The sequence below is a fragment of the Dendrobium catenatum genome, unplaced genomic scaffold (genome assembly GCF_001605985.2).
Source record: "Dendrobium catenatum unplaced genomic scaffold, ASM160598v2 fragScaff_scaffold_621, whole genome shotgun sequence".
Lineage (NCBI taxonomy): Eukaryota > Viridiplantae > Streptophyta > Magnoliopsida > Asparagales > Orchidaceae > Dendrobium > Dendrobium catenatum.
In genome coordinates, this window is record NW_021319083.1 from 7,215,750 (window position 1) to 7,229,985 (window position 14,236).

Below are 14,236 nucleotides of genomic sequence, written 5' to 3' on the forward strand. Positions count from 1 at the left end.
TTATATATTTATTTATTTATATTAATATGACAAGGAAACAAATTTTTCTTATGACACAAAATGTAACATTCAAACTAAATTCAAAATGCAATATTTGAGAAAAATAAATTTTTATCAGTACATAATATTATCAAATCAACCATCTTAGACATATTAATGAAATTCAAAAAATATGGGAATATAATCCATGATTGTGGCCTATGTTGAACCAACACCTCACTACAAATGTTGCAAGTGTCATAAGAATGATTACTAATTGTAATGTGAAACCTCAACCTAAATATACCAATAAGCTTGATGTATTGCTAAGGCCACTTACAAGCAACAAATAAGGCAAAAGATAGTGTCACCCAATCATCTTCAACTTCTGTGTGATTATAGCTAGAGCAACGTATTTAGTCGAATGTTCATGTCGGATTTTATTGAACCCTTTTGCCTAGCTTTGTTCAATGCATTGCATTTCAACTCTTACATGGAAGTTTTGTATTTGAAGAGTAATGTATTTATATATTTATTTATTTTTATTAATATGACAAGGATACAAATTTTTCTTATGACACAAAATGCAACATTCAAACTAAATTCAAAATGCAATATTTGAGAAAAATAAATTTTATCAGTACATAATATTATCAAATTAACCACCTTAGACATATTATTCAAATTCAAAAATATGGGAATATAATCCATGATTGTGGCCTATGTTTAACCAACACCTCACTACAGATGTTGCAAGTGTCATAAGAATGATTACTAATTGTAATGTGAAACCTCTTTCTTCATGGTAAGGCAACGATCAACCTAAATCCACCAATAAGCTTGATGTATTGCTAAGGCCACTTGCAAGGAACAAATAAGGCAGAAGATGGTGTCACCCAATCATCTTCAACTTCTGTGTGATTATAGCTAGAGCAACGTATTTAGTCGAATGTTCATGTTGGATTTGGTTGAAACTATTTTGCCTAGCTATGTTCAATGCTTTGCATTTCAACTCTTATGTTGAAGTTTTGTATTGGAAGAGTAATGTATTTATATATTTATTTATTTATATTAATATGACAAGGAAACAAATTTTTCTTATGACACAAAATGCAACATTCAAACTAAATTCAAAATGCAATATTTGAGAAGAATAATTTTTTATCAGTACATAATATTATCAAATCAACCACCTTAGACATATAATTCAAATTCTAAAATATTGGAATATAATCCATGATTGTGGCATATGTTGAACCAACACCTCACTAAAAATGTTACAAGTGTCAAACATACGTATATTGTCTTCAATTAAAAAATAATAAATAAAATGGGCATGCATATATGTATATCAATATTTCTCAAAGGACTGGTTTGAACAAAAGCCATCTCATTCTAATGCAACTAGTCAAGGTTATAAATAACTCCATCAAAGAATTCGAAGCTAGCTATTATATGCTCAATCTAGAGCTTAATCACCAAAAATAGAGGCTACTAGTCAAAGTTACTTATATGCACTACACTAGCAAGTCAGTGGCTTTGCACAGTAAGGCAATGACTTCACTTAGCTAATTAGCGATTTCACCTAATTAGTTTGTAGCTTTAACTACTAAGTTGACAACTTGGGTGTCAAAATAGGTTTTTGGGTCGAATTAGGAATTGACCTAGGTTTAAATGAGTTGACCCAAACCGTACCTAATTTTGTAGACATATCAGAATCCTGATCCGGACCCAACCTGCCAGGTTACCGAGTTGACCCAACCCAACCCGCTAACCTGAATCTCCTTCTTCCCAGCACGAGCAGTTTGGGGTGCTAGTGGTGCTGACGAAGGGGGCATGTGCGGACGAGCATAGCCTGCACAAGGTGTGGTTGTGGGATAGAGCAAGGATGCGACCTTGCTGGCACGGGTTCAAGTGCAATACGTGCGGATTCGAGCATATGGGAACTAGCGCGGTGCAGTGTGGGCACGAGCACGCAGGAGCTGGCGCGGGCGCACCACAATGTAGACGTGTGTGCTGTGGGCGCAGGAGTAGGCTTAGGCACAGGTCCGGGTGCGTTGTGGGCAAGGCATAAACGTTGGATCACGCTGCATGATATCTGAGTAACTTCAGGTTGATTTCGAGTTTTTTGGTCAAGCTGAACCCGATATGATTTTGTAAACGGGTCGAAATCTCAAACTCAAATCAAATCCGTATGTCAAACGGATCGACCCAAATCTAAAAATTTTCAGGTCAGATTTTGACTCTGGTCAAATATTTTCATCCAATAAATATGCACATTTCAATTGTACATACGTATTTTTATGCTTTTAGCAACATGTCTTATATACTCAAATATATTCTCTCTCTTTTTTTTTAAATAGCCTTTTTTGTAACACCAAACACACCAACCTCAGATTTATAAATAGAAGATCAAGAAGTATTTTGATGCATAAAATCATTAAATACCTAGTGAAATTTCCATAATTTGTTACTTCGGAATATATATGAAATCTCCCATAACTTATCACTATATATGATTATTTATTTATTTATATATAGTCCTTAGTCCTAGGGCCACAAATCCTCTCATTTTTCATGTAATTAATGTACCACCTTTTTTTGGTTTTTTATGTCCGATTCGTATCATACTCGGTGGCTCACTCTCACAGCGCCATCCCTTTCTAATACTGCTTCGTGGCGGCTCGCTGAGTTCGGAGACCGGGCGGCTCGTCTCCTCCCTCCCCAATACCTCTTATCACCTATTCTTCCCCCTCTTCTCTCCTATCTTCTCATCTATTCCCTGCATCACAAGGTCTCCATCTCTGCTTTCTTTAGGGTTTCATCATTCCAGATTCACCCACGAATCCTACTTTCTGTTAGTTAACGATACTTTATTGTAATCCGGAAGGAGTCTGAAATGCCTGATCTCTGGCGTTTGATCGGATATCTAATTCATCTCCTTCAACGTAAAGGTCCTTCCATCTGATTTTTCTGACCCGTGAATGCCAGTGTTTAGTCCGATACTGGATAAAGCTACCGATCCATCCATGTTTAGCAACGATCAAGTGTGAACTGTGAATCCCTTTCCTATTTAAGAGCCCTTGGGATTATTTGGATTCGCTTTCTGGAGACATTGGCTAACGTTGATCAGTTTTATTAGATGGTATGTATTGGTAGTCTACGAAGTTTTATCGCACGGACGGGCAATTTGAAGCGCCAGTCAGCTTCGGGAAGAAAAGGCCAGATTGGTTGTTTTGGGGATCTGGATGCGAAACTGTTAGTGAGCTTTCCACAGAAAAATTACCTCGGGTTCAGAGCAATCGTGACGTTGATGGCCGAGTCGGGCACGACGACTGAAGCTGGCACCGTCGCTTATACGTTTCCAGAGAAGGACTTTGATGAGGAGAGGGAGGGGGGTTATGCAAGCGGAGGTTGGAAAAGGTATCTATTATTCTTGGAAGATTTTATGTTTTGCCCTGGTAGTAAGATCTGGTATTGTTGGACATGAGAATATACTTTTTTTTTAGTATTATCCTAACTGGCTTACTACTAAAAACCTATACTTCAAACTCTTCAACTACAGAAGTAAGGATGTGATCATCTTGTTTCATTTGGATTGTCCAATAAGCACAACAGTGTTAGCTCATTTCAGATTGACTTAATTATTCTAGTGGCATATTGTGAAAGTCAGCTCAAACTTGTCAAGTGACGAATAGTGGTGCATCTTGCATATTAAAATAAAACCCTTATTACCAAGTGAACGGATGAATTGCGACGTACAATAAACTTAAGAGTAGACGGTTCAGTTGTTCCTGAGCCCTGAGGCTGGTCAGTCTTCTTGTTTTGTGGGTCAATTGTCCGTCCTGTTTCAATTAAGCTGGCTTTCACTCAAACCAGCATGACCGCATCTATGTCTACCCAAATATATATATATATATATATATATTACTTATTTATTTATTTATTTTTGGGAGGCGAAGGGAAGGGTGTAGAGAAATTATATCAACATTTGAAGAATTTTGTTTTGTTACATCTTTTGTAACGTGATGTTTTTTGGGTATTAATGGTATCTAGTGAAGGCATCATTTGAACATGATTAGGAAAGGCAATTTATGAATGGACAAAGCCTACAAATATTAGCAATACTAGTAATTTTCATAGTTTGACTTTATTAAGGGATTCAATGCAATTAGGGCACCCATTACTAGTTATCTTAAAATGGGAGAATTTCATCTTACAAAATTTGCTCATTTTAAGTTAAAGTTAACAATGAAAAACTTACCAATGCTTGTGTGCTTAAAATGTTGGATTTTCATAATTTATTGGAGGTTTCTTATTTTGTTTTAGGTATTGACATTTGTAGTGTTTTTCATTAAAACATTGCATCTCTTATTTTAGTGTGAATTGAGTGAATCAAATAAGAATATTCTTATTATGATTGATAATTTTATTTAGTAGCACATGCTCTTAGTTATTAAGGCTGTTATTTAATGTTGAAAAAATTGTTCTTTATATTTACCTACGAATCTTTACTTAAATTTGCAAAATAAGTCATGACATAGACATGCTTGATGGGTTGGATATTCATAAGAATATATTTTTTACTTGAACAACATACTTGTTTAGAAGATAAGTTTTTGTATCAGTTTAGTGTTAAGTGGAGCAACTATTATTGTATAGACCTTAAGGATAAAAGTGGATTAGCATTGACTATATTGAAAAGATATGATTCTTTTTAAGATTTTAATGGAATACAACACACACTAACTAATAACTCATTTATGCTTAACAACAAATTCATGGCTAGAGATGCTTATTTTTGCAAGGGAGCTCATTGGTATATTCATGATTCTTCTTCTACAGATTTCTTTTCCAGAATCACATGGTGTTGTTGCAGGCCACTTTGATAGGGTTGAACTGTAACAATGGAGGAAGATAAATGTTGTTGGCCCAATTTAAAATGAGATGTAGCATACGTAGTGTCACATTATAGAACTTGCCAAGTAGTTTCAAGTTAAAGAACTAGTGCCATTTTATATACTCTTCTTTTTCCCTAAGCCTTCAAAAGATGTTCGCATGACGTTTGTGCAAGAATTGCCGTAACTTTTAGGTTTTTATGCTAGTACTGCATAAACTTTTGGGAAGCAATATTTGTAGTGTTTAATCATTCTTCTAAAAGAACTGATATTGGTTTATGTACTCTACCTCTTTATTTGCCTCTTCATACTCGTCCATTAATTTTTTTGCTTGATCATGTAATTTTATTTTTGCTTATTTTATTTGATGATCATTTGACATAGTCTATCAATTCTATTCATCTAAATAATGGTTTCACTTTTGCTAACTTTATTTCGTACTCGCAAGATTGAGAAATAGAAGAAAACTTGTATTCAGGTCGGCATATCTGAATTACATGCCTTCAACCACTATTTATAAACTTCTTATAAACTAGATTACTAGATAAGTGGCACAAAATCAATCTCAACTAATTTTAAATTAATTCTAATTTTAATTTTCAAATCAGCCTAGTGCATTGATTTCAATTTCAATTTTGGACTCACTCAAAGCTGTCACTATGGATCCCGCACTTTATAGATGCCCACATGTCCAGAAGAGCATCTGCCCTCCCCCAATTTGTGCAGAAAAAGTGAATAACCAAGCTGAAGAACAAGGCAAATCCTTTGCCTAGGAAAATTCATAGGAGCCAGAGGCTGAACTCCCGCACATCCACAGGGGTTTCAAGCCAGTCCTTGCATTTTACATTTATTTATATAAACAAATGATACGTCAAGACGCATGTCCGGACATTCTCAAGTATCATAATCCACACGCCTCTCTTTTTTCTTCTTCTTTTTTTCATCCATTAATAGCAAATTCGTAAATCAACACTTGACCACCAAAAAAGGCCTCCTTAGCCATCAGCTACCGAGTCATCTTGTATATTTCATATATATGCTGTTAGTGTATAAGAAAATGATAATCCTTGTTTGTCTTTTGTGCCTCATTTGGGAAGCCAAATAGTTATTAACTCTTTATACAATGCTCATTTTATATTTTAAACTTTTATTGATGGTTGAAATCCATATTAAGTAAAAGAATAGTTGGTACAAAGAGCAAGACAACTCATATACAACTTCCTATTTGATAAATCATTTGGATCTCTAATTTTGGCTACCTTCAAATTGAATTGATGCCTATGCATATCATCTTTCTTCTATTCTGGTGTTGGTACTACTTAAAAGCAAGCTTAACTATAAAACAACAACAACATCAAGCCTTTATCCCACTACGTGGGGTCGGCTACATGAATCCTTTTTCTCCATTGTGTCCTATTAAAGGTCAAATTCTCATTTAAATCTAATAAAGAAAGGTCATTCCTAATATTTTCTAACCAAGTCTTTTTAGGGCTTGCCTCACCTTCTTAATATAAGTCAAATCTAATACCTCTACTGCTCCTAACACGGGTAATATGGAAGGCCTTCGTTTTATGTGACCAAAACATCTAAGGCAAATCTCTCTAAATCTTATCTTCTACTGGAGCTACCCAAGCCTTTTGCACTATTATGCTCATTTCTATCCTATCTCTAAGGGTTAAAGCCACTCATCCACCTGAGCATAGCTTCAATTGCTCTGCATCACTTAACTTAGATTATGCTTTCTCTTTTAAATGCGCAAACATTCAGCAACCATAAAAATAATTTGCAGGCCTCACTACCATCTTAATATGAATTTCCCATTAAGTTTGAGGGATACTTATTCTATCACACAACACAGCCCGACTGCATTCCGTCCACTTCAACATACCAGACTTGATAAATGCTGTTGAATAATATCCCCATCAAATTTCACCATCAACATCGGAACAATAGAATCCAAGATATCTAAAACCGTGAACTCTATATTAATGACTTGATCGGCCCAAAAGTCACATACCCCTTGACTATGTCTATTACTACTGTGAAAATTACACTCCATACATATTCCGCTTTAGATCTACTCAAGCGAAAACCTTTAGTCTCTAATGTTACCTCCATAATTCAAGTTTACTTTCAACTCCTCTCTAGTCTTATCAACAATAAGAATACATCAGCAAAAAGCATACCAGGGTACATCCTCTTGCACAGAATGTCTAGTGAGAATATCCATATTGACTAAACAAAAGATATGGGCTTAAGGTTGAATCCTTGATGAACCCAAACCGAAAATAGGGAAAATACTTGGTCAAACCACCTTGTTTTGAACACAAGTATAGCTCCTGCATACATATCTTAATGATTTGAATATAAGCGATTATTAATCCTTTCATTTCAAGAACTCTCCATAGCACTCTCTTGGAACTTTATCATATGATTTTTTCTAAATCAATAAATATCATATGTAGATCCTCCTTATTTTCTCTATATTTCTCCATCAAACCTATTAATAATATGTGTGGCTTCCATAGTCGACCACCCGGCATGAATCCAATTTGATTTTGAGAAACATTAGTATCACGACCGCAACCTATGCTCCATTAACTCGCTCCCATAGTTTAAAGTTGACACATTAACTTAATTCCTCTGATAATTCGCACAATCTTGTGCATCACATTTATTCCTTAAAAATAGGAAACACCAACTCATTCTCTCACTCATCTGACGATCCTCTTTAATCTTCAAATAGTATTAAAAAGTTTAGTAGCCAAGAAATTCCTTCATGCTCCTAAGCCTTTCCACACCTCTATTGGAATATCATCAGGTCCAACTGCTTTTCCACCCTTCATTTTCTTTAAAACCTCTCTAAATTCGGTTTTACTAATACGCCGATAAAAACATAAATCTTTATTTTCATTTAGGGTGCTAAGGTCACTATAGTCAATCTTATTTTCACAATTTTCATTAAAAAGTTTAGCAAAATATCTCATCCACCATTAAAAGCAATCTTAACTATAAAAGCAATATTTTGCTTCATTAAATGAATTCTTTATGTCACTGGGCAATACGATAAATATATGCTTTTTTACACTGGCATCACTGGCATGTTGATATAAATTCCTTGTAATTTTTATCATCATTGATTTCTCCTACAAGAGCATGCTGGTGATTAGGGACATATTGGCCTAAAATATGATGTTTTATTTTATTATGATGGGATTTTCCCTGATTTTACTACTAAATGTTCACTGTTCTAATTAATGATAAGAATGGATGTTTCCCAGCATCCTCATTGGTTCAAAATTTTGTGCTTTTCTATCTTTAACATTTGAAACGATATACTAAAAGTGGGTTTCTTTGGACCGCATGACTTGGCAGTGAGGATGGTAGATTGAGTTGTGGATACTCAAGCTTTAGAGGAAAGAGAGCAAGCATGGAGGATTTCTTTGACATAAGGAACTCCATGATAGATGGACAAACTGTTAATCTCTTTGGCATATTTGATGGTCAGCTGCTGATTTCCCCATTTTTTCATATTGCTAGTGAGTTCATTGTTTTTTATATCCTTGTTTCTATTTTACTCAGGTCATGGTGGTTCACGCGCAGCTGAGTTTTTGAAAGCGCACTTATTCGAAAACCTTCTTAAGCATCCAGAATTTTTAACTGACACAAAAAAGGCTATATGTATGATTTTCTTTGAGTTACATCATTGTGATATGTAACAGTTTCTCTTAGCTGATTTGTTGCCTCTTGCAAAATGCAGCTGAAACATATAAAAAAACCGATTCAGATTTCTTGGATTCTGAAAGTAATACTTTCAGAGATGATGGTTCTACAGCTTCAACTGCGGTTCTAGTTGGCAAACGTTTATATGTAGCAAATGTTGGTGATTCACGTGCTGTTATATCAAAAGCAGGCAAAGGTTTTAAGTAGCCTCTGAATTCTGGTTTTAGTTCTCAGGAACAAAATGTTAGCATGTATAATGTTAGTGTACTGGATGGGCTTATCGATACAAGGATAGTCTGGATGAATTAGACTTTCCATTAGATTTGCAAGAGATAAGATGGTGTGGAAGTATATTTTTGGTTTAGACTGAAAGCATGTCTTTCATGGTTGTATGGCCATAGCTTATTGTTAAATTTGTGCCTATTTATGCATGCCACTTAAAAATATTGTAATGAAAGTTTACTTGAAAGTCACGGAAGGAAGCTTCAATTATACTCTTGTGCTTTTTTGCTAGATCTAACTGCTAGATTTCTTGGCCAATTTTTCGAACTATGAATATGTAGGTATTTTTTTTGAAATTGGTCTTCCCATGCGGTCTATATGTTTTCTTGATTTTCCCCCCTCTAACTTCTCTATTATTCTTTTCTTTTTGCTTCTTATTGATAGCTGTACCTCTTTCTGATGACCACAAGCCAAATAGAAGTGATGAGCGCAAGCGAATTGAGGATGCTGGAGGAATTGTTATGTGGGCAGGTAAGCTCTTACTTGTCACATATGATACATTTATTTCTTATATTTCCTTGGGTGATGTAATTCTTAAGATGAACAAAATGGTTGCATTTTGCTTGACAAGTGGCGTAGAGATTTTGATTGTTTGATTTGTTCATTTGTCCACATGAGGGAAAACATTTTTGGTGTTGTTTGCATGATAATACAAACTGATGTTGTGCATACACATTCCTCTCTTATTAGGAGAAAGGAAAAAATTATTCACTTTCTTTTGTGAATGAGATATTCGATGGAAGATCTTGGTTTTTTTTAGTATTTTACATTGTTAGTGTGAGCTTCACCAACTTGCTTAATGATGTTTTTTTTTTTTTTTCCTCTTGCAGGCACTTGGAGGGTTGGAGGTGTGCTTGCAATGTCACGGGCTTTTGGTAATCGCCTGCTAAAGCAGTTTGTAGTCGCAGAGCCTGAGATTCAGGTGGATACTTTTCTATTATATTTTCTCTTGTAAAGCTCTTTAATCATATGCTTCTTGAGCCTGGATTCTAAGGCTTCGTTTGGGACGGCTTTTTTATTGCTTCTTAAAGCAGAGTTTTAATAGAAAAATTAAATTTTTTTACTAAAATTCCGTTTTAAGAAGCAATAAAAAAACCGTCTCAAACGAAGCTTAAGTCTCTTGATCAGATGTAACCTCTGATCACTAAACATTGCTTGAAAGAGTTATTAGAAAAGTTCTAACATCTTTGACTGCTTTGTACTCAATTGGTGCAGTGATCATTACTACAAATGTTAATTTTCATCTTGCATTTTACTTGCAATCCATGTACTTCACTTTGAAGTTCATATCATGTATTTATATGAGATATTGAATAGAATTAGGGAATAGGCTAATATGCTGCTTAGGTTTAATAGATAAAGATAATTTTTATTCTCAATATTTATAACTTAAAGGCTGAAAATAAAACTTGATGGTAGTAGCCAAATGTTAATATGAGTTTCTTTGCCGCTTTGGGTGTTTAGTGCAAACATTTACTGATGAGCATTCCTGTCGATTTTTCTCATATTTGCAGTCACCAACCCCTTAAAGAAATTTTGAATTGCAGTTAAGAATATGCATAAATGAGAACTTGATTAAAAAAAAGCTGCAATTTATGCTTTCCAAATGACGAGGATGATCCCTCTTTGGTGATGTCAGGATAACCAGTACGATGGGGAAGGTAGTGCGAAGTAGTGTGAATGAACGTTTGAAAGAAATTCTCAGAAACCATTGATAGGTAAAGTATAAACTACACCATGTAACATTCCGGTTGTGGTGGGAAACGTCAAGAAGCAAGTCTTTGTATTTGTTCCTTCAAAGTACCTAATATAAAGATAGAAATAAAAAATAAAAGTTCAAAGCAAAAGAAACATGATTCATTCTAAGGAAAGCTTTTAGTATTATATCAACGATTACTAATGGATTCAATATTTGCCTGTGCTGTTCAGGGTGGTATAAAGATCTTAAGGTATGTTGATTGTGTTGTGTAGATCATAGAGCTCAACAGTAATAAAAGAGCGATTTTGTTGTTGGCTTTAGTTTCTTTCATTTTGGCATGAGTAGTGAACGCGATGTTGGTTCAATATGAAATTTCTTTCTGCTTTTAGTAATAATGAATAGTTTCAGGCACATAAATGGTAGTTGGTATTTCATATTTAGTTGAAATAAATAATGTTTAAAATACTATAATAAGTTAAAGAACCATACCCTCTGTCTACTTTGACTATACCCTTCTTTTCAAAGTCTGCTTTTCCTTTATTATTATTATTTTTTGAGGGGTAATTTACATACATACCTCTTTATTTCATGCTATTTATATATTTAACATTCAAAACATTACTATTACATTTCTATCACTCATATACAATTTTAATATCAAATATATCACTCTTATATTTTATTCCTACCACTTATACCACCCTATAAATTTTAATATTTCATTCAATGCACCCATATTTGTTCTTTGGTTGGTAGGCATGTAATATTAATATTTTAGGTGTTAGATATGTAAATAGCATGAAATAAAATGGTATATATGTATGTAAATCGTCCTTTTTTTTTCTTTTTTTTTTGTCCTCCAATCTCTTAAATCATCCAATATGATCTTTGAATACAGGAAGAAGAAGTTGGTGAAGACCTAGATCTCTTGGTTCTGGCCAGTGATGGATTATGGGACGTTGTGCCAAATGAGGTGAGCTTTTCCTTGTCATGTATATGCATGAACTATCATACTTCTCACATATTAAGGCATTTTGTACCTGGAATTAATTTTCTTTCTTCATGTAGATTGGTTTGTTTTCCTTCCCTAAAGTAGGGAATGGCATATCAACACTTTCTCTAAATGGCATGCAAACATGTGATTAATGCAGCATTTGAAAATCATGTATGGACTATAAAATTGGCTAGAGATTTAGGCTTTGTTTGGGACAGCTTTCTTTCTGAGTCGCAAAGCAGTTTTCTAATTTTTATACTAAAATTTGCTTTAAAAAGCAGTAAGAAAGCCATCCCAAACGAAGCTTCAATTTTTTACTGTTATGCGGCATGGATTACATATCCTGAACAAAATTGGAGGTCCTGGTCTGAATATTATAAATTATATCAATTATATTAGTTCAGCCGTGCTTTCTTATTTGGTATTTTTCTATATATACTTTTTTGTTTTTTTAAGTACACGAAGGATTGCTCATTTTCAAGTCTGGTGCTCCATTTAGTGGTAGAACTGGGAAAGGGCTTGGAGTGGCTATCGCCTTTTCGAAATTTGAGAAAAGTCATTGTATGATATGAACTTTTTACTCTTTAATTTTCTTGTAATTATGTATAATATACAAACCTTAATTCTCTTAAATTTGAAAACATTTTTTTCTGTCTCCCTGCATTTGAAATTTTAGCTCTGCCCCTCTATTCATATTCTCAGTCAGCGGAATATTATAAAAGAAAAAATTTCTTTAATTACTGTTGATACTTATTCTGAGAACAAAATTATAGTTTGCGTGATTATTCAATTTATATTTGCTTCGATGAATAAAACTGTTAGACTTGAACCTGTCCAACTTGGACCGGCTCAGGTTTACACCCGCCCGCCCAGATAAGAGGGGCAGACAACAAGAGGGAGGGCGGAAGCCTTGGTGGGGCTCAAGGCTTAATTAAACATTGTTTGAGAGGGAAAATTTGAATTAGGGGCTGTTTAGAGATTGTGTAATGTTCCTTTTTGTTTTAATTAGTCTCTCTTGTTAGGATTTGGGATTATCTTGAATCTGTAAAATCTGAATTTGAGATATAGGATTTGCTCTTGGGCTCTAGGCTTCAGCTAGAGATTTGGAGAGATGAATCTTCATCTCGAATTAAAGATTCATTGTATCAAATTGTCTTTTCCTTCTATTGAATTTCAAGTGTGTTTCTCCCTATTTTTCTACGTATTTTTGTGAAAACGGCTCCGTTATTGCTGAATTTTTCTGAAATTCAGTAGTTTTTTTTGTGTTCCGTGGCTGTTTTCTATCAAAGACCCTGTACTGTTCATTCAATATTGGGAAATTAATGATGCATTACTCTTTTACTCAAGCTGAGTTCTTTTCTTCGACATATAGTACATAGCCTAAAACTATATACTCCACTTGCGAACCTTTTACCTCAATAACCTGTTGATTTGTCTTTTTTTTTCCTCGTTTAATTGCTGAAATGTTTTTTTTTTCCTGCATCATTGGAAGGATGGAATTTCGCTTGCAAGAACAGAAGAAGAAGCAGAGGCTGCTGCTCGAAAGTTGACTGAGACTGCTTTCTCTCGTGGAAGTGCAGACAACATAACCTGTATTGTCGTAAGATTTCATCACGATACTAAAGAGAAAGATATTTCTTCTGATGATCACCAATCAATCTAATTATTTTCTCAAGAGAAGGGGGAGGAGGAGAAGGTTTTTTGTGTAGTAGATGGAACTCCTATTTTTATCAATCGTGGACCTGTTCTTCTTAACATTTGTTCATATGTTGTAAAATCTTATTTTGTGTGGATATTCATCTTATCGTTGTGCATCCATGGAGTGCATATTTTTTTAGCCCTTGAATGATTTTGTTTTGGAAAATACATTTATTTTAGACTCTATGAGTTTTTATATTCTTTCAAATGAAAAAAAAAAAATACCGTATATAAATTAAGGAAAATGAAATTTGAATATTTTTTAAAAAATGATTAAAATGGTCTATTGACTCTTTATGAGAGGTCAAATTAGTTTTAAATATATTAAAGATTTATTTTAGTCTCTCAACTTCTTAAAGATGAATTAGAATAAGCTCACCATTAAATTATTTTTATTTAAAAAAAAAATTAAGGGATCAAAATGATTGTTTAATATAATTTGGGCTATTTAATTTGATCCTTTATGAAGGGTATGGATAATTTTGATAATTTTTTTTATTTTAAAATATTTTTCTCTTATGTGTTCATATATTAAAATATGATGGGTAGTAGTGAAAAATATGTCCAATGTGTGTAAATTAAACATGATTAAATTTAAATGAAAAATATTTTAGTTTTTAAAAGATATTGCCATATATGGGGTATATTTTATGATATGGAAAATTGCGAAACTATATAACCAATGTGTGAAAATTCAAATGCATTTGAAAAGTTTTTTTTTCCTGAATTTTTTTGTGCTCTTGATATTATTAATATTTTCATTTCCTTGTAAAACAAACTATTAATTTTTTTTGTAATATTTTTTTATTGTATCTAATAATTCATGATGTAATGTGAACTTGGTTTTGCATTGATAGCAATTAAGTAATTGCCTTGTGAATAAATCTCTATCATAGATTAAGTTTTTTTCTGGCATGATATATAAAATATTAGGATTTATAAATGTAATATTTAAATTAAATA

At 33.6% G+C, this 14,236-nt stretch overlaps 1 protein-coding gene across 1 annotated transcript; it reads left to right on the forward strand.

The window, feature by feature from the left end:
- The first annotated feature begins 2,617 nt into the window (after nt 1-2,617).
- On the forward strand, nt 2,618-13,421 carry LOC110116114 (probable protein phosphatase 2C 52). The gene is made up of 8 exons (XM_020849588.2): nt 2,618-3,402; nt 8,253-8,380; nt 8,460-8,558; nt 8,638-8,796; nt 9,267-9,353; nt 9,713-9,804; nt 11,480-11,554; nt 13,068-13,421. Exons 1-8 carry the CDS (start codon nt 3,122-3,124, stop codon nt 13,236-13,238), a joined length of 1,092 nt encoding a protein of 363 aa, XP_020705247.1. The 5' UTR covers nt 2,618-3,121; the 3' UTR covers nt 13,239-13,421.
- The last annotated feature ends 815 nt before the right edge of the window (nt 13,422-14,236 follow it).

Bases quoted from the DNA above. Each gene is read 5' to 3' on its own strand.
- LOC110116114 (XM_020849588.2), top strand. From the start codon at position 3,122: ATGGTATGTATTGGTAGTCTACGAAGTTTTATCGCACGGACGGGCAAT. The intron at 3,403-8,252 runs GTATCTATTATT...ATGACTTGGCAG, and splicing joins GCAAGCGGAGGTTGGAAAAG to TGAGGATGGTAGATTGAGTT. The intron at 8,797-9,266 runs GTTTTAAGTAGC...TCTTATTGATAG, and splicing joins TATATCAAAAGCAGGCAAAG to CTGTACCTCTTTCTGATGAC.